The following is a 20,520-nucleotide window of genomic DNA, read 5'->3' as shown; positions in this document are numbered from 1 at the left end:
CATTTCTTAATTCAGTTTTCTTTCATTTCCCATAACTATGAATTTATTTTGTTAATACTACATGACTAGCATCCTATTCTCATGAAGTATTTGTCTATCAATTTGTTCCCCTATAGCATTTTTTCTTTTAGATTAGTGTTTAATAATTTAACATGCTGCAGTAGTTACTTGAGGTTTAAGAAATAAAATTTTCCCTATGAGAGTTAGGGAAATCTTAGACCAACAAAGAGTGGATCAGCAAGACTCCAGTGACCTCCAGGACAGAAATACACAATTGCATTTAGAGACAAAGAGGCAATTATTGCCAGTACCATGAAAGAGCTCTCCAGGGAAGAGGTACTCTTCCTTATTCAACTTTACTTACCCTTTGTTATTCCTAGTAGAGTGGTGAATATAGAAAGATGCAGGCCAACAGATTTCATGATCTCCAGTCACCAATATCAGGGCTGCACATTCCCTCTTCCGGTCTCAAGGGGGTGCTACTTCAGCTGGGTGCCATTTTTTCTTTCATTGTGTGCTTCTGTTGGTCCTTTATGAATCATATTTCTTTTTTAGGCACCACAGGTTTTACTCTCCATTAACTTTCTCCCATGTAGTACAAAATGTTACCAAAATAAAATCTTAGCTGTATTATGCATATTTTTATGAAACAAACTATATGAGATAAAATAGCATGAATTTTATACCTCAAAGACTTAAATGTTTTTAATTTTTAAATAAACGCCCTCCAATTTCAACCTGTCCTTAATTGGACATAGGTATAATTATATTCATAGATCTTTCTGGATCTAAAAATGTTGATGTGCTCAAAATTCATCAACTTCCTATGACCAAAACTGTTTTTGACTATGTCAACTTTGCCTCACATCACTTTCTTTCTAGGAAAAAGAAATAAGTCTCCTTTCAAAGGCTTACTCCTATAAATCCCAAATGCAATTACTTTAATATGTAATGAAAAATTCTAAGATACAAATAAATTTCATATTCCATGAAATTTCTGTGAAGAGAACTCATAATCATATGTGCAAATATCAGATTACTCTCACCCTGTGTTTAAAAAATCATTACCTAAAGCACTGTAAAATGATTTTTAAATGCTTATGATATTCAATAATAGTAAAATATTTATATCCTATTATGAGGAAAATCATGTTTTAATATGAGATATGGATGTTCTTGCAGTAGTTATGGCTTATTAATTATTAAAGTTTTAATATCATATATGAAAAACTTTGTGAATTACTTTTTTAGATTCCAAGTGATTTAAAAATCTATGGTTATAACATTAATAAATTTTGGTATCTAGGTCATTACATTGCTTCTCCAAGTTTCACTAATGCTCTAGGCATAGAATGGAATGAATTGATGTCTACTACAACATGGTGTTCATTAACCATATTAGAGAAACTCTGGTATGTTCTTTATATTACACTAGAGGCCTGGTGCATGAAAATTTGTGCACTCAGGGGGGTGTCCCTCAGCCTGGCCTGCACCATCTCGCAATCTGGGACCCTTGGGTAGAGTCCCTAGGCCTGGCCTGAGATCAGGGCCTATCTGGGCTTTCCTTCCCCCAGCTGCTGGCAGCTGGCCCTGCCCCGTCTGCTTGCCATCTGTGCAGCACTGCCCCCACCCCACCAGTCGCCTCCCTCTGCAGGTGACAGGCGTGGGGTGTGATCTCTTGACTGGCCTGGGCCTCACTCTACAGGGCGATTTAAGGCAGGGACCCCAGATTGATCACCCTACAGAGGGAGGCCCCGCCCACCTGCTGCAGTGCCTGGGCCTCCCTCTTTTTTTTTAAGTAAGAGTAATATTTACTGAGCGATACAGAACTGAGTACTATGAAGGGTTTACCAGGATGGAAATGCACTGCACCCCCACCCCTGCCACAACCAACACCTAGAGACTACAGTACTTAGCAGTTACACCCAACAGCCATAACTGCTGAATATCTGTTCATAACAAACAAACCATAGCATATTTATACTGTATCACATCGAGTGATTATAGAAATACATTTATATATTGCTTGTATAAAGTCTTTTTTTTCTAAAAAATATAAAAAAAAAAAGTATAAAAAACATGTGCAGTTGAAAGCCCTGCCAGGACAGCCAGTCTGTAAACGTTCAGTGAGCATGTGCTTTGGAAGGGCGCCTGTGCCTCATGCCCACAGCACCTCCAGCAGGGCCAGGGAGGGTGTGCCCTGGTTGCCACTCCAGCAGGACTGAGCTGGACCACGGTGGGTGGGTACAGCAGGGCCTGGCACTGTGCCCTTCTCCAGCCTTACATCAGGATCAGGGTCAGGGTCAGGGTCAGGGTCAGGGCTGTGGGAAGGCAGATTGCAGTTTCACTCTGAGTTCCATACTCAGCCTAATTTTGGTTGCAACTCATGGCTTTTCCTGGCTGCTCAGAGGTCCTTTGGGTGGGCGCCCTGGCGGAGAGGCAGGAGTAGTGCCCACAGCTGCCTGGTTGGGCTTCTCTCCAGCCCAGAGCCTCTGTCCTGCCTCCTGCAAGCCTGGCCCCAGGCAGAACAGGCCCCCCTCAGGACTACTTTGGTCTCAGCGCTTGGTCCTGGGCTTCATCAGCCTGGGTTTCTTCCCCCGGTGTGGCTGATCTGAGTTTCACAAAAAAAGCCTGGCTGATGCGGGCTGTGCTGAGCCTCACTGAAGCGTTTTTCATGCAGCAAGGAAGAGCCCTCTAGCACCCTCCTCCTCCTCCTTCTCATCTCCTCCTCCTCTTCCTCTTCCCCCCGGCCCATGATCCCTTCTTCTCCAGCGGCTCCAGCAGTGGGATGCCTTCTGAATCGGGGGTCTTAACGCTGTGGGTCCTGACAATGCAGGTGGGGCGATGCCGGTTGAACATCAGGATGAGCTGCTGCCGCTCCTGCTTCAGCTCCTCCATCTGGGTTTTCAGCTCCCCATTCACGAGCTCCAGCCACTCAGATTCCCACCGCAGACACTCCTTCCGCTCCTTCTTCTTGTTCTGGCATGGAGCTGCCACCACTTTGTTCTTTTCCCGGCGCCCTTTCCTCCGCTCCTCTTCCTCCTCTAGCTCACTTTTCACAGGTTGAGGCCTCTTGCCCAGTTTCACCTCCAGGAAGTGCAAAGGGGTGATCATGGCCCCAGTGTTGTGGATGTCAGCGTATTTCAGCTCCTCTGCAGTCAGGACTGAGCTGAGGAGTCTGGTCAGGGGGCTGAGCCCTGATAGAGAGCCCGCAGTCATGGAAGGGTCCGGTATCTGCCCAGGCATCATAGCAGGAGGAGTGGCAGTCCAGCCCTGCAGAAGCCGTGGGCAGAGGCTGTGACCCCGGGGCCTGTGCCAGGCTGCAGGTGCCATACCCTCTAAGGAGCCGCAGTGGCGCCAGCCTCGCCCTGCAGTGTCCACCACCGCCAGCGCCTCCCGTTGCAGACGCTGAGTGTCCCTCCCACAGGCTTTGGTGGGAGGCCTGGGTCTCCCTCTTTGAGGCTCATCACCCCTAACCACTCACCTGCCTACTTGATTGCCCCTAACCGCTGGCCTGCCTACCTGCCTGATCGCCCCTAACTGCTTCTGCCTCGCCCAACCAATCGCGACTTAGTCCAGAAGGAGGTCAGGAATGACATCCGAAAGACCTCCAGTCTAATTAGTATATTACCCTTTTATTAGTATAGATATCCTAAAACTAATGCAGAGCTCAGTCTCTTCTTAGAAAGGAAAATCTGGCCTTTAGATTTAAAAATCTATGTGCCTCTATGCCTGAATCATTAAGGAGCATAAGTAAAATGCAACTTCAATGCTATATTTAGAAGCATTAGCATAGTAACTCATAGGCAAATAACCAGAAAACATTTTTATGCTATTAAATGTGCAATTGTTGGTAAAATAAGGCATGAGAAAACTCCAGCTGAAACTTACAGTAATTACTTTTGTATAAAAAAAATTTCTCCGTTAAGAAGCCACTTACTTGTAATTTTTGAAATTTTATATTTTAAATGATTTAGTAAACATGGTGGTTTTGTCTCTGTCCTCTCATAAAATATGTGAACATATCAGAGAGAATACAAAGCAGAAATCCAAGTTCTACATTTCATTAAAATAGGAAACACTTGAAAATAAATAACTGTTTAAGAGAAGGTCGTGTCCATTGGAGAGAAGCTCATGTGACATGTATGATTGCTTTCACAAGTGGCACCAAAGGCTGCAGAGCACAGACAAATATTGCCAAAAGCAGCACTCAGGGTAAGTGATGCACTATGTGAAGGCAAAACAGCAACTCCTCTTTTCAGAACATGAAAAAGGCACAGGGATGCTGCCTGCAGGAGCTACCCCACTCTGGTTTTTACTGCTAAAAACGTCTCTAACATACAAAACTCCGTACTCAAGATTTCTGTTAGTCTGGATCATGGTTTGGCTCTCCATACCACAAAAACAAATTTGAAAATAGGTGAAAAATTAAATAAATACCATTTCAAGATAAATAATGATTTTTTAAAATATATATAGGAGCTATACAAAGATACTATAAGAAAAAAGAGAAAAGTAGAAGAATAGAAAGAAATAAAAGAACATCAAAGGACAAATTTTACTACAGAACAAATAAAGTTATAACTAAATAGATTGCCCTGAATTAATAAAACAGGAGCTCACTGCAGTTTCAAAAACTCGAAGACCACAATGAAAAAGATGATGGTATTTCAGAGACTGTGGACTCTGGGATACATGGAAGACAGTGGATAGTCACTAACCAGAAATATAATGTAACCTACAATTTAAAGACACCTTTCTGGCTAAGTTGTGAACTGGCTGAAAAGAGAAGAAGAATGAACACACAAGGACGGCATTTAGAAACTGTTACAAAATATGATAATGACATGGACAAAAGAGGCAGCAGGGGAAGTGGTAGTTGTTAAGAATCTAAAAGTAAAAAAAAAAATTAGAAGTACATGCAAAATTGATGCAAAGTATAGACTATGTTTCATGGCAACAATTACTATAGAACAATGATTTCCAACTGGAGTGCTGCAAAAATGTTTAAGAGATGCAATACATTACTATTTAGTCCAAGGCATGGACCTCTTTTCCATTAGATTTTCGAATACAAAAATGACAACAGCTAAAATGATAGCCATCCGGTGTGAATGGATCAAAATTGTACATACTGTTTTATAAGATTGTCAAAAATATATTTTTGATGTGCTGTAGAATTTTAGTAATTAGCTTACATGTGCCATGAGATAAAAAAAAAGTTGAAAATTGCTGCTATAGAGAAACATAATGCAAACAAGGGAAACAGGGTGGTAGTTTAGTCATTTGAGCAGACATAGGAAAGAATTGTCACAGTATGCCATGAGGACATCTGTGGAAAGAGCACTCCAGGTGGCATAAATAGCAAATGGAAGGTTCTGAGATGAGAGCATGTTTGGCATGTTTAAGGAACAACAAGGCTGGTGTGGCAATGTACGGAAAAGTGAAAGTGAACTGAATTTGGGGACAGATGCATATTCAAGAGCAAATATTTACTTGTTGGTTTGATTTGGTTTTGAGAAGGGATAAATTTCTACATTGTTCATATGCTGATAGAAATGATTCTAAAGAGGTAGAAACCTGATGCTGCAGAGAGAAGAAAATTTCTAGAGTGAAAAAAATGCTGGGGTGTCAGTCAGATGAATATGGAGGATAGTTGGAAGAGATGGTTTGAGGAAAAACACCAATAGTATCCTTAGAAAGAAAGGCATGGATCGAAAAGGGTTAATAAGTGGGTTCACATGGAGAGATGACTGGAATTTCCCCATGATTGCTTCTAGTTATGAAGAAGAAGGAGGAGCTGTTGACAATTTAAAGAGAGTAGAGAAGACATGAAATATTAATCTAAGAGTGTGCTTAGTTAAATGGCCTAGATTAGTAGTTCTCAAACCTGGCTGCACAGTGAAACCATCTGTGAAGCTTTAAAAAAGCAGAATTGTGCAATTATACAACTCTGAATTAATTGGTCTGGAATGTGTCTTTGCATCACAATTTTAAAAGTGTCCCAGGTGATTTTAATGGACACACAAGAATGATAATCACTATTCTGAGAAAGTCTGGTCCGTGTTCTGTATAGTAATACACTATAGAGAAGGGGCCATTTAGGGGTAAGTGGTCCATATTTTTAAAGTGAGACTAGTTAACAAGTTTGTGGGGTATGTTTTTCCATTCTATTGTTTTTTATGTTGTTGGTACCTAGTAGGCTAAGAGTGAATTTAGCAAACATTAAGCTTGGCCAGGCTTGTATGAGTAATGGAAAAAGAGCAAAGGAGAGTAGACAACTAATTATAATTAAAACTCACTAGAATCTAAAATGGGGAGGAAGAATGTGAGGGGTTTAATGGCAAAATTGTGTACTCCACCCACCCAAATGCATATATTGAAGTTCTATCCTTCAGTACCTCAGAGGGTGACCAGGTTTGTATGACTGGTATCCTAAGAAGAAGAGGAAATTTGGACACAGACACACACACAGAAAAGATGATGTGAAGTCACAGGCAGGACATGACCATCTACAAACCAAGGAAGAAGCTTGGAACAGATCTTTCCCTTTCAGTTTCTTGAAGGAATCAACCCTGCCTACACCTTGATCTTAGACTTCTTGCCTCCAGAACTGTGAGAAAATAAATTTCTGTTTTTTTAAACCACCAGGCTGTAGTATCTTTTTATGGCAGCCTTAGCAAACTAGTACAAGGGGTATAAAATACACTGAAAAAAAGTACAATTTCAGGTTTTAGTCATAAGTCATAGGATATTAAGTTATGAGTAGCATTGAAATAAATTGACATTAGTGAATCAATGCTTGAAATTATGATTATGGAGGAGCTGATCTTTTTGGAAATGGCAAGAACTAGAAAGACGGCAATGGCCATGGAAAATCAGTGATTTGATTAAATAGACAACAATATCCACAGAAAAGAGATTAATGGGTAGGATGCCATGGTATTGCAAGAACAAATTAAGTGATTCTTAAATTCACCAATAATTATAATAGGACTAACTCTTGCAAATAGCAATGGTGAGCCAAGAGCTAAATTCTTTAAGTAATTAGAGAGAGTATTGCCCAGTAGTAAATTCTTATGATACTCAGTGCTGTGTGTTTTTAAAGAAAAGGAGATTGAATGATTTAGATGTTGTAAGAAGAAGTCCAGTTGGGATAAACCAGTTATCACATGAGATATCTGCCAGGGATGCAGCATTTTAGGGGAAATCCTGGTTTCAGTTAGAGCGAAGAGGGAAGAAGCATTGGAAAGCATGAAAAGATATGTGTCAAATAATGATCGTTTCTAGAGGGTACATTGGGAAGATTTCAGGGGCTGGAGAGGGATAGAACGTGGGATTAGAAAAGTAAATATACAGAGTTACAGGAAGGTATGGAATGTGGTGGAAGGAATGACTTGAGAAACCTGTGTTCCTTGTGATGACTCATGTAAATAGGCATTCAAATCATAAATAGTTTAGTTGCACTTGTATAAGACAAAAATCATGTTAAATTATCATCTATAATAATAAAAGTGTAATATGCTCATTAGACTGGACAGCCTAACTATCTTCCGGATGTCCTTCTGAACGACCTTCCCTACCAGCCGGGGCTGCGAGGGCTGAGCCCCTTGCACGAATTTTGTGCATCAAGCCTCTAGTTAAATATATTTCTAAATATATGTGTTTACACAGACACACACACACGTGAGAACACATGCATATTTCCTAATATATTTTACAGAATATCTTTGTTTCTGGTTAAATTGCTATCATGTTTTTCTATATAATTTCCTGTATATTTAAATGTGTTTCAGTAGGTATTCATCTCCAAAAATAACAGAATATACAATAATAGCCTGGTTATATATCCACAGTTTGTATAGGATGTGATGATGCATAAAAATTAAATTGTTCAAATGTACTTCCTTGCATTTGTTGAAAAACAGAAAATAATGTTTATTAGGGAACTATTCTGAAAGATACCTTTTCTCCATATCAGCTATTAGAGATATGCATTTAGTTTTTAATGAAAAGAGAGAGTGAAGTTACTTTTGAAAACATATCTAACAAAGGAACTGGTCTGTAATTGGGAGAAATGCGGGGTTATCCTTTTGAAAATAAACTAAGCTCTGCCTTGCCTGTTTTTGTTAACAAGGATGAGAACCCTCCATTCAGAACATGATTTATAGAGTTTCATGGTAAAACATATTATTCAAGGCCTTGCTTGAACTTAAAGTGATTTATTGGACTTGATATAAAACTGTGTTAATGAATCATGGCTAGGTAGAGTCCTAGGGTCTTCAAAATTAAGGGTAAATATGACAGAGCTCTAGAATGGAAAGATATATAAATCATCTAATCTTTAATGATAATTTATGTTTCTGCAAACCCTATATGCTCTGCATTAATTCCTGTTTTCATTCTGGGAGCAGTATTGTTGAGATTCTAAGAAGCAGTTGCTATCATAACGGGAATAAATGATTGAGTACATAAAAAAGTGAATCAATGCAGTTACCTTCCAATCCATTATTGCATTTGTAATTATAATATGATATGCTATGATTATACAAACATAGGAAAGATACAAGACATGGCTTTCATGGAAGCTTGTTTCCTGAAATTGATGACTGCTTGCTTTCCCCAGCTGTGTAACAAGCCTTTTAAATAATGGAAGGATGCTGTAATCTGACAAACTTCATAATATAAATTATGTGCTAATTGCACTCATTTTGCCCTGTTTATTGCCTTCATTCTCTTATTTAACAAAAATGTGTTTTAAAGAATTAGGTCCTACACAGACAATAGTGTGGAAAAGGCCGTGAGTGGGAGCGGGGATGGGCTAGAAGGGGTCAATGGGGGGGAGGGAAGGAATATCTGTAATACATTCAACAATAAAGATTAAATAAATAAATAAATAAATAAATTATTAATAGGTTTGGCTATGCACAAATGGAGTGGTGACTATTGTTCTTTCTTGACCAAAGAGCCAGCCCCTGGGCTACAAATGGAGATCATGAGCATGTTGGAATAAAACACAATGCTTCTGTTTTTTTTCAAATATATTTGTATTTATTTCAGAGAGGAAGGGAGAGGGAGAGAGGGATAGAGACATCAATGATGAGAGAGAATCATCGATTGGCTGCCTCCTGCATGCCCCCTACTGGGGATTGAGCCCATAACCCGGGCATGTGCCCTTGACTGGAATCGAACCCGGGACTGTTCAGTCTTCAGACCGATGCTCTATCCACTGAGCCAAACCAGCCAGGGTAAACACAATGCTTCTTAAATTCGACTACCACTTTACCCAGCAGGGGCCCTGGCTGCTAGTGTCCAAAGCCATGGTGAACAACAATGACCTTGTGAGGAAGAGGAGGCTTACAGACTTGACTGGGCCCCTCATTCCCAAGTGCCTGAGTGGAGTCTAGTGAGTGGTGGTGACAGCCAGGCCTTTGAACTGGACAAGTGCTACTGATAATCTGTGCTCTGCAGTGGGGACTGGAAGGCAGAATGCTGGCACAAAACCCTTTTGCAGATCAGTTCTTTATGCACTAAGGTTTGAGGTTAATTAGTGGCTATTAATTGAAATTTTATAAACTATAGTTAGTGTGAAGTTTTTCTTTAGTCACAGAAGCTCAGTCTGGTCATTATTTAAAAACCAGCAAGCCCCTGAACTTGCAGATCTTCCTGAGGATGACGTGACAGCAGTAGTGACTTAACCCCAAGAGCCGAGTTTTGGTGGCCTTGCTCTGTGATGCTTCAGGTGTATTTATAATGTATAATATATAAACAGCACACTTCCCCACCGTGTAGAAACTTTATAATCTGCTTTATTACAAATTTGATCTTAGCTGTTTAGCAAGTGGAACAGATTCTTTATTAACCCTCCTTTAAATTTTAAGAGCCTCAAGATTAAAGTTGCCAAATTGAATACTGGGTCAAGAACACAATTTTCCCTTTGAAGAAAGACTGAAGCTACTGCACTCTGCCAGGAATCAAAGAGCACGAGATTTCTTTTGCTGGATATGAGGAAATGCCAGAAAAGTCAATGGGGAAATTCCAAGTTTCAAAACCATCCATTCTTTACAAATCCCGGGCAACAAACAGCTTCTTGAGTATTCTTTATGACATGGGGATTTATTTATAGTTTAACACCAGAGTCAGAAAGAATCTTTTCTTTATCGATTATGATGGATGTGAAAACGTATGGCTAAATATTTGAAAACATCTTTCTATATTGCACACTGGGATAATGGCTAATGTGAGATCAAACATTAGAGGGGTAAATTTCCAATCTATACTGACAGACTTCAACTACCTGTGACAACACTTATTAGACAAGTCACTGTAAAAATTAATCCTCTGAAGGCCAATGGTGAAGATCCAGATAGTAAAGAATTAAGAAACCCCAGCCTAACCATCCCAAGATGATAATTCTGAAAAAGTAATTTTGATATCTCTGCTGCATCACTTTAACATCATGTGCACCTCATGGGATTCAGAAAAAAAAAGTGAAGCCACAATGTCCTTGTGCCTTTTAACATACCACAGTGCCAGTAGAGTAAGTATTTCTGTTGCTTGGGGAGTTACTTTCATGAGTGATTGGACAAATCTTATGATAAAGGACAGGCCAAAGAGCTAATGAGCACAGACCATGCTGCAGAGTGCTGAGCAGAGAGGCTTTTGAGGAGAAAGGAAGTCTTGCACACTGAAGTGTAATGAAGTGGACAGTACACAGTAACTAGACGTGGAGCCAGGACCTCCTCATGATGGAAGAATATCTACTGAGGCTGCGATGGGCCCAGGGCAGGACAGTGCAGCAGTGATTGCCCTCGCCACAGGCTTCTCCTTGAAACACAATGGCAGCTGTATTCTTCATCATTGTAAACTGCAGTATAACATTAAGTCTGTTCGTATATGAATGGCTGCGCATGTGTTTCTTGAGACCGGTGTGACAGAGAGGGACATTCACCCGACAAGGACAGGAAATCACAGCACTGCTGAATAACCTCACATAGAATGTATCTTGTATCCTGAGGCACTCATGTGAAAACTGCCCAAATGTCAGTGTCATCGAGCTAATCTGAATCACTCAAAAAAATATTTGAAAGCTAAGTGTGGTGGTTCTGGGGGAAAGCAGAGATTATCAGGGGGAAAATTCTGTTAGAAACCAATCAGTAAATATTAAGGGGGGTCACATCTTTAAAACAAAAAATCTGTTTAATAATCTTTATATATAAAAAGTCAGAGACTGTAACGCCATCACGATCATAACGACCTAATGACCGGTCGCTATGACGCCCACTGCGGCCAGTGAACTCGCCTGATCAGGGACGGATTGCCCCCAACACCCTGATCAGGGTGGCCAGGCTCTGATCAATTGATGACAGCAGCAACTGGCGAGTGGGCAGAAGGCAGACCTCTTGGTCCCTCCCCCTGGCCCTCAGGCTCCGATTGATCAGGGGATGGCTAACGGGGGAACTGGAATGAGTGGCATAGCAGGGACTAGTGAGCAGGTGGAAGGCAGACCTCTTGGTCCCTGCTCCCGGACCTCAGGTTCCAATCGATTGGTGGTGGTGGCAGGGCGGAACTGGGGACTGGCAAATGCAGAACATGGCCCTGATCGCAGGTTAGGCCTAGGGACCCTAACCACCCCGCACAATTTCGTATGCTGGACCTCTAGTAGAACTATAACACCATTTTAAAAGGATTTAACTATAGTTATTCAACATAATCTATTGCTAGCATGATTAGGCATCGATTATTACAAATCACATTTGACCTCGATCAGAGTAGACAATGAATCAAAGATAATCACATGAATACAATTTTCTAATAAAAAATAGATGTTTTTTAATTTTAAAATTTTGTTTAAAATATATTAATTCATTTTTTTGTTTCCTTAATGTTATTTAGAGAAATACATGTATAACAAGTGCAGTAATATCCAGTAGAATGGTGGAGCATGTCATTATTTCCTTGTTTTAGAATGTAAATAATTTGAGTTAGTGTAGTGAATATTAAAGATTCCTATTGAGTGAAGGAATTTAAGTGCAGCAAGCAACCCAGGCCAAATGGATAAAATCCTGCTGGCATTTTCAATCCTGAGTCAGAATCCAAGGAGAACATTAGTACCAAATCATCTCATTCACACTTGTAATTATGAAGCCAGATATTCAATTTTCTTAGCCTTTTTGATAATTATTTATTCCTGTGTTTTTGTATGAGGATTAATTAATCTTATGTTTGTCAGTTACTGATTATGATAATGACCAAACAATAACAAAAACTTACGTGAAACTAAGTTAAATTGCTTATATTGTGTTCTATAAATTTTTCCAAATAACTTATATAATTATCTTATTTGTAATTCTTCTTTCTCACTTGATTACCCCAGGTATTGTATAAAAATATCATTTATATCAAATTTTTTTCCTGCTTTACCTTAATCCTCCACTCTTAGTAGGCTTAGGTTGCAAAATATATTTTAAATTGATACGCAATGAGCAGCACAATACAATCTATATATATAAAAGGATAATATGCTAAGTGTCCTTTCCACCTTCAGACTGGTTGCTATGATGCATACTGACCACCAGGGGGCAGACGCTCAATGAAGGAGCTGCAGTGACGCACATAGACAAACAGCACTGTGGACCTGGAGCCCACAAAGCAACACTTGGCTTCCCCCAAATGGGACACAGCCCCCGCCACCACCCCAGAGTGACAGCCCACCAAATTGCAGCCAATGCTGCCAAGAATCCATGGCACAAAATGGGGTCCACAGCCCAGCCCAGCCTGGAAACAGTGGCTGTGGGTACAGGGTAATAATGTCACATAGCAACGCCCACTTCCTCTCCCTAGCACTAGCCTCCTTAGAGTTTCTTCAGCCCAGGAACACAGATGGAAACATTTTACACTTGAACCAAATGTCTGTGAAGCGTTTTCCCATGCCTCATCTAATTTGATCCTCACAGAAGTCCTGGAGTAGGTACATAGGATTCTCAGTGGAATCCTATTTTCTTTTCATTAGCCAGAAAATGGAGATTTAGAAAGCTTAGAAACTACACCTTACTGAAAATAAGAAATGGTGGACCTTGAAAATGACTTCAGGTTTTCTCACTGTGCAGAATATAGTCAAACACTGCTGCAGTTAAATATTTTACCCTTTGTTCTCCCTGCATGATCTACAATAATAATCTGCTTCATGTTGATATTTACTGCTGTGTTGCTGACAATTACCTGAAAGAGAAGTTGGGATGCTTCACTGGGCTGGAAAAAGTTTAGCTAAATCAGAAAGCAGGTCTAATTAAGCAAGTTTATTCTATATATACAAAAGGCTAAGTCGACTTACGCATGCACAATACATATAAAGCTCTTGCTAGTGCTAATTGCATGCGTGTGTTTTGACCTTTCATTGTTGATTGTGAATTTGGTTGATACTTCTATTATAGAAAATGGGCGAATAGCAATATTAAAATATTTCTTCTAATTAATTTTCTTTCAATGTGCACAAATTCATGCACCGGGCCACTAGTCAAATATAAGGATTTTATGTTTCACTCTTCTTGTAATACCTACATTTCAAATGAAACCTGAAAGCTTATCAATACAATTCCTAAAATATATAAATTAGAATAAAAATGGTTTCTATATGGGAGTTCTAAAATTTTCCCTCAAATCACATTATGTACTTAGTTGTTAATTTCATGATGATAGTAATTTGATTAATAAAGATTTTTAATCCCTAAATATCTCACTTCTTCCAATTTAACTAGTGGCATAAATAGCCAAACTAAAATATATAGAGGATGAGGCAAAAATAGGTTTACAGTTGTCTGTATGGAAAATAATAGTGATTAAAAAATAATAATACAAGAATAAACTCTGTTTTGCATACTCACAAATATAAGCCTACTTTTGCCTGCCTTGTGTGTATATATAATCAATTACCAACAAAAATTATAAAGCAGTAGATAACTAATGAAAAGCAAACTATGACTTTCACTTCACTGTTTATCTGTAATATATTTGGTATATGTCAACTTAGAAAATTTTGAATTGCAAAGGAATATACTTCCTTAAACCATCCCTTACAATGGTTGAATGCATCTAGAGAAACTACTACTCTGTGTGAAATTTTAAATCCCCATATTAGTAAAGTATGGTAAATGGACCAAAAATTTTTTACTTTATCTTAAAGTGCACCTAAGAGACAGAACAATAATATAATCATGTATTTTAAGTAATCTCAATGAACTCAATTAAATAGATTAACATTATAAGCCACTAAAAAAATCCTCAAGGCAATAGATTATCTAAATGCTTTTATTGTTCATTGAAGAGTAATTTTAAATATAGACATTCTTTTAATTTTCTTCTCTAAGAATTTTTTTCATTTTATTGCTCCCCTGCCTTAGCTTTTCTCACTCATTCTTTAGATAGTTGTGCAATGAAACTTAATGTGGGAGACAAAAATAAATATTAACAAAAAAATCTTCAAATTTATCAAATTAATTTTTATAACATATACTGTAAGCTCCTGTCCAACCAACATTTCAGTCACATCAGAGTAAATATTTAGAACAGCTTGAGGGCTTAACATTTACCTTTCCTGAACTGCCCTCTATCTCTGTGTGATGTACAGATCCTACAAACAGCTGAAAACCCCACTGTGTGGTATTCCAGAGTGTGAAAGCAGAGGTAGCCCTCAGCAAAGGTAACACAGTGAGCTACCAGGGCCTAGAAGAATGGAGACAGTTTTAGGAGGACAATAGCCCAAACCTAAGAGCAATTAAACTGGTTTTGGTCAACCAGGAAGCATTACTGCACTCTGACTAAGCTAAGTGAAACAGATCATAGTTAACTCCCACCATTAACTTCATGAGCTCCTAGTCTGGTCAACACCAGAAAAGCAGAAGATTCAGATCAACCATTTAGAACCACATGGCACCATGTAGATCCAAAGGTATCTTCCCTAAACCATGAGGCAATATAAATCCTTATTATATCATCAAGAGACTGTAAAGCTCCATGGACAGTGGTTGTCTGAGACTCTGAGAAACTGAGGGCTTTTGTTCCTTGAAGGGTTTCACGCATAACTGTGTTGATGGACTACACTGAATGAAATTGCTTTTCTGTTGTTGATAATTTTTGAAGGACAAATCCTATCTAATAAAAGAGTAATATGCAAATTGACCTTCACTCCAACACACAAGATGGCCACCGCTATGTGGACACAAGATAGCCACCATAAGATGGCCAGCATGGGAGGGCAGTTGGGAAGGACCAGACCTGCAAGGGAGGGCAGTTGGGGGAGACCAGGCCTGTAGGGTAGGACAGTTGGGGGGGACCCAGGCCTGCAGGGGAGGGGAGTTGGGAGGGACCAGGCCTGCAAGGGAGGGCAGTTGGGCAAGACCAGGCCTGCTGGGTAGGACAGTTGGGGGGACCCAGGCCTGCAGGGGAGGGCAGTTGGGAGTGACCAGGCCTGCAGGGGAGGATAGTTAGGGGCAACCAGGCCTACAAGGGAGGACAGTTAGGGGTGACCAGGCCGGCAGGGAGAGAGAGAGAGAGAGAGAGAGAGAGAGAGAGAGAGAGAGAGAGAGGTGGGTGTATTATTACCCCAGTATTACAAATAAATTATTTCATGTTGCAGATATAATGATTATGTCTTCTACATATGTCATCTGTTTACATGGAATATTATTAATTTTTTCAGTGACATTTATATAGGTAACAGAACCCTGAGAAAATAACTTGATAGAGCAAGAAATGCAGAAACTACAGAATTTTATTAATTTACAATTAATATTGGTACAAAGATTTCAGATAAAGATATTGACCACTAAATTCTCAAGGTTATTTCTGGAGGTTCTCTTCAGAACACTGGCATTTTTATCCTAGAGAAAGTTCATTGGAATGAAAAAGAAAGAGGAGCGATTAAACTTATAGAAATAGAATAACATCAAAGTAATTAGAGATTTATTAATTATTTGCAGGAGCCTATCATTTGTGTGTGTCTAGATATATTCCTATTTGCGTTCACCTTTATTATCCTTAGAAATTGTAGTGAGAAACATAGACAAGTTCTACAACTATCCTCAACATAAGCGATGGTGCCATGGAAAATAATTCATCCTCACTCATGCACTATGTTCTTTCAGGCTCTACTCTGTCTCATCCCTACTCAAGATTTTAAAATAAGAATTCTTAACTTTGTGGCACAATAGGGGTCTGCTTGGCAGGGGTGTGGAATTTGGGAAATTTCATATTGACTCTTAAAGTCTCACTTATTAAGTGTTTTTGAAGTGCTTGAAATAATTGATATATGAAATTGGTAACTGTACTCTAAAGTGTCATGAAAATTTAATGAAGTTTATAAATGGTGTTAGGTGGTTATAAAAGCTTAATCTGTCAAATTTATAAGTCAACTGAGCATAAGCCAACAAACAAGTGAAGATTTAAATGTATTTAATTCTACCACAATAACTTATTTCATTGATAAATAGAATGAGATTTGTAAATTGAGCATAAGGCTTAAGTAATATGATCTATTAATTGCAACTGCAAGAAAAGAAATGGTATTAAAATACAAGTGGAAACATTATTTTCCTTGCATAATAAGCCTCATCATTTTTTAAAAATCCTCTGAGGATATTTTTCCATTGATTTTTAGAGAGAGTGGAAGAGAGAGGGAAATACAGAGACATTGATGTGAAAGAGACACATTGATTGGTTGCCTCCTGCACACGCCCTGACCAGGGCCTGGGCCAGGGGAGAGCCTGCAACCCTGGTATGTGCCATTGATCAGAATTGAACCTGGGACCCTTTGGTCCCCAAGCCGACACTCTATCCACTGAGCCATTAAATTGGCTAGGGCACCTCATAAATTTTTTAAAATGCTATATGCTTATGTATATTGATCCACAGGAGGGAACATTTGTAGAAGAACATGATGCTATCTTCATATCCAAGAAATAACAGAGCAACAGTGCTAGACACCTATATTAAACAGCAGCTTTGCTGTTGTTCTGTCCCCTCATTGAAGTCATATTCAGCATTTGGTCATGTACCTCGAAACAGACAGAGAAACATAGTGGAGATCTCATAGAGACACAGCACAGAGTATTCTAATGGCATACACCAAAGCAAAAATTAAATGTACTATCCATTATATATCTTATAAAAAGCTCAGTCTTATTTTCATCCACCTATAGCGTTTGTTTCCTCTTTCTCCAAAATACTATAAATATTTACTTTCATCAGGAAAATGTAATATTCTCCTTTGTCTATGGCAATCCTCCTTTAAAAACTAAAGCCAGTACCTGACAGAACATCGAATAACTATTGTTTTATTAAAGATGACCCAAGGTAAGACTTCTCCCCATGCAATTATGCTAATCAAACAGTCACCTCAGGAAACTCGTCCTGCGGGGATAGGGAGTATTTGCCTGCTGATAAAAGCTGACTTTTCTCTATCATGAGAATTTGAGTGCCCACCCCCAAAGAGTGATGGTTCTCAGTGTCATATTTTGAAGGACACTCTTGAAGAATATTTTCTTTCATTCCCAAAAAAGAAGTTTAGAATGCTTTAAATTAGATGTGTGAAATACATATTAAATCTATAGGCAGCTATTAGATGCCTCACTGGTTGAAGATAGGAGTTGATGAGGATTCTGTGGCCTCTCTGGTCAGCAGTATTTATAAATACTATTTATATTATTTTGATGAGATTCAGAATAAATACTGCTGACCAGAGAGGCCACAAGCAGTATCTGCCAATGGAAATAAACTTTTTGCTTGCCACCAACAGATGGTCTGAAAAGTGTATGGTATGAAGTCTGAATGATGTTTTTACTGGTCAGAAACAATTAACTCTGGTATAGATTTGATGATAGATTCAGGTGTTAAAAGTTACATATATCCACCCTAACTGGTTTGGCTCAGTGGATAGAGTGTCAGCCTGTGGACTGAAGGGTCCCAGGTTGATTCCGGTCAAGGGCATATATCTTGGATGTGGGCACATCCCCAGTAGAGGGTGTGCAGGAGTCAGCTGATCGATGTTTCTCTCTCATTGATGTTTCTAACTCTATCCCTCTCCCTTCCTCTCTGTAAAAAATTAATAAAATGTATTTTTATAAAAAAGTTACATATATCCAAATTATGTAAAAATTGAAATTTCCTTATGATATTCTAAATGAAAATTATACACTAATATATATGATGTGATAACACTAATTTATTTATCTATATATTTCATTATTACTTATTTAAAATTATTTATAAATGCATTTACAGATAATTTATTTTTTATAAATAGCTTATAAGTGAATAGGTATATGCACAATGCAACAGATTATATGTAATGCAACAGATTAAAAATGAATTAAGAACAATAACTTGTTGAAGTGGGGGGAGGGAGAAAACTACATAAAAGGTAAGCCTATAAAATTCATACAATTTCTGTCAACTAACGAGAATGGAATAAAAATAATTTTCCTTGCCCTTAGTTCTTACAGTTCATTCCAGGGTATATTAGAAATGAAGCAGGCCTTAATGATTCATTTGTATAAAAACAATAGAGCAAATCATATGAATAGATTTTATAAAAGGGCAAATAACCTTATTCAACTATTCAGCTCACTGATGGTACAACTTGATCCAGGTATAACATCTAGTATGTCAGGAGAAAGAAATACATTGTGCTGACAACTCTGTTTAAAATAAACCCACGTTATGTCTCCTAAAGAGTAAAGAAAATAATGACAAATTAAAGGCAATAAATCAGACTGTTGAAGGCAACATGCTCCGATATTTAGACAGCTACATAATGAGTATTCTCCTCTGAGTTTACAACATCTGGTATAGCTAAGATAAAACAAGTCTCTTTATGAAATAATTTGCTATCTTTGAGTATACATCATAAAACCTTAACTTTTATAAAAATGATGGCTTTTTTGAATATTTCATGCAGGATTTTTATGGCAGTGATTTGATAGTTTGGCTAGTTGTAAATTAGACCTCTAACATTTTCAGTAATCAAATACTATCATCTGTGTGTAAGCATATTAGGTAAGTATACAGTGGTCCATAAAAATCCTGTCTCACTACTTAAGCCAAGTGACTTTCTGGAATACTTATTGCTCTCATTGCTTTAGTTCCTTTTTCTCTAAAATTGAATTCTTTTATCTTTAAAAATCCGTATAATAAATTAAAGGTTTATAATAAAAATCAAGTCAGTCAATGTTGGTAAGGTTATTGGAATAGTATAAAGCACATAGTAGGCACTAGGTTGTGTCAGTTATTATCCTATATAATAAAGAGGTAATATGCAAATTGACTATCACTCCAACACACAAGATTGCTGCCCTCATGTGGACACAAGATGGCCACCACAAGATGGCCAGCAGGGGAGGGCAGTTGGCGGCAACCAGGCCTTCAGGGGAGGGTAGTTGGGAGGAACCAGGCCTGCAAGGGAGGGCAGTTGGTGGCGATCAGGCTTGCAGGGGAGAGTGGTTAGGGATGATTAGACTGGCAGAGGAGGGCAGTTGGGGTGACCAGGCCTGCAGAGAAGGGAAGTTGGGGAAAAACAGGCCTGCAGGGGAGGGAAGTTAGGGGCAACCAGGCCAGCAGGGGAGAGCAGTTAGGGGTGACCAGGCTGGTAGGGGGTGCAGTTAGGGGTGACCAGGACTGCAAGGGAGGGCAGTTGGGGGGACCAGGACTGCAGGGGAGGGCAGTTGGGGGCAATCAGGCCAGCAGGGGAGCAGTTAGGCATCAATCAGGCTGGTAGGGGAGTAGTTAGGGGGCAATCAAGCAGGCAAGCAGGAGAGTGGTTGGGAGCCAGCAGTCACTAGGATCGGGTCTAAACAGGCAGTTGGATATCCCTCGAGGGGTCCCAGATTGGAGAGTGTGTAGGCTGGGCTGAGGGACAAACCCCTGCATGAATTTCATGCACCAAACCTCTAGTTTAACAATAATATTAATGAGGAATGTTATGGGAGGTGTTAGTCAATATGCTTAATTTATTTCCAATGCACCTTCATTATCTTCATGAAGTAAATCTTATTGCTACATGAAGAGAGTATTAAAGGAATAAATTTAAGAGTATAAAAACAATGCATGTTAATAACATTAAGGGTATTTTTTAATTTGTTTTTTCACTAATTTCAGAGAGAGGAAGGGGGAAGGAGAAAGAGATGGAAACATGAGATGAGAGAGAATCATTGATCAGCTGCCTCCTGCTTGCCCTCTACTGGGATCAAGCCTGCAACCTAGGCATGTGCCTTGACCGGGAACTGAACTGTGACCTCCTGGTTCATGGATCACTGCTCAACCACTGAGCAACACCAGCCGGTTAAGGGTAATTTTAGAAGATTTCTATTTTAGGGGATATTTATTGAGCAATATCCATTACAACTTGATTAATCATTATATCTGGAAATAAGATTGAAGCGGGTTTGAAGGATAATTTTTTTTCATCTTCTGACATATACCTCAAAAAAGTATTTTATTTTTGATTAATTTTACTTATATTTTGTGTCT

General features: G+C 39.0%; 1 protein-coding gene across 1 annotated transcript; it reads right to left on the bottom strand.

Moving 5' to 3' along the window:
• Positions 1-2,718: 2,718 nt before the first annotated feature.
• Positions 2,719-3,249, bottom strand: LOC307104554 (jun dimerization protein 2-like; the record flags this gene model as incomplete). Its single annotated transcript, XM_079779478.1, has 1 exon — positions 2,719-3,249. The coding sequence occupies one exon, from the start codon at positions 3,247-3,249 to the stop codon at positions 2,719-2,721; it is 531 nt and encodes a 176-aa protein (XP_079635604.1).
• Between the last annotated feature and the right edge of the window lie 17,271 nt (positions 3,250-20,520).

The sequence above is a fragment of the Cnephaeus nilssonii genome, assembly GCF_951640355.1.
Source record: "Cnephaeus nilssonii genome assembly, chromosome: 8".
NCBI lineage: Eukaryota > Metazoa > Chordata > Mammalia > Chiroptera > Vespertilionidae > Cnephaeus > Cnephaeus nilssonii.
This window is presented reverse-complemented; position numbering and strand designations above follow the sequence as displayed.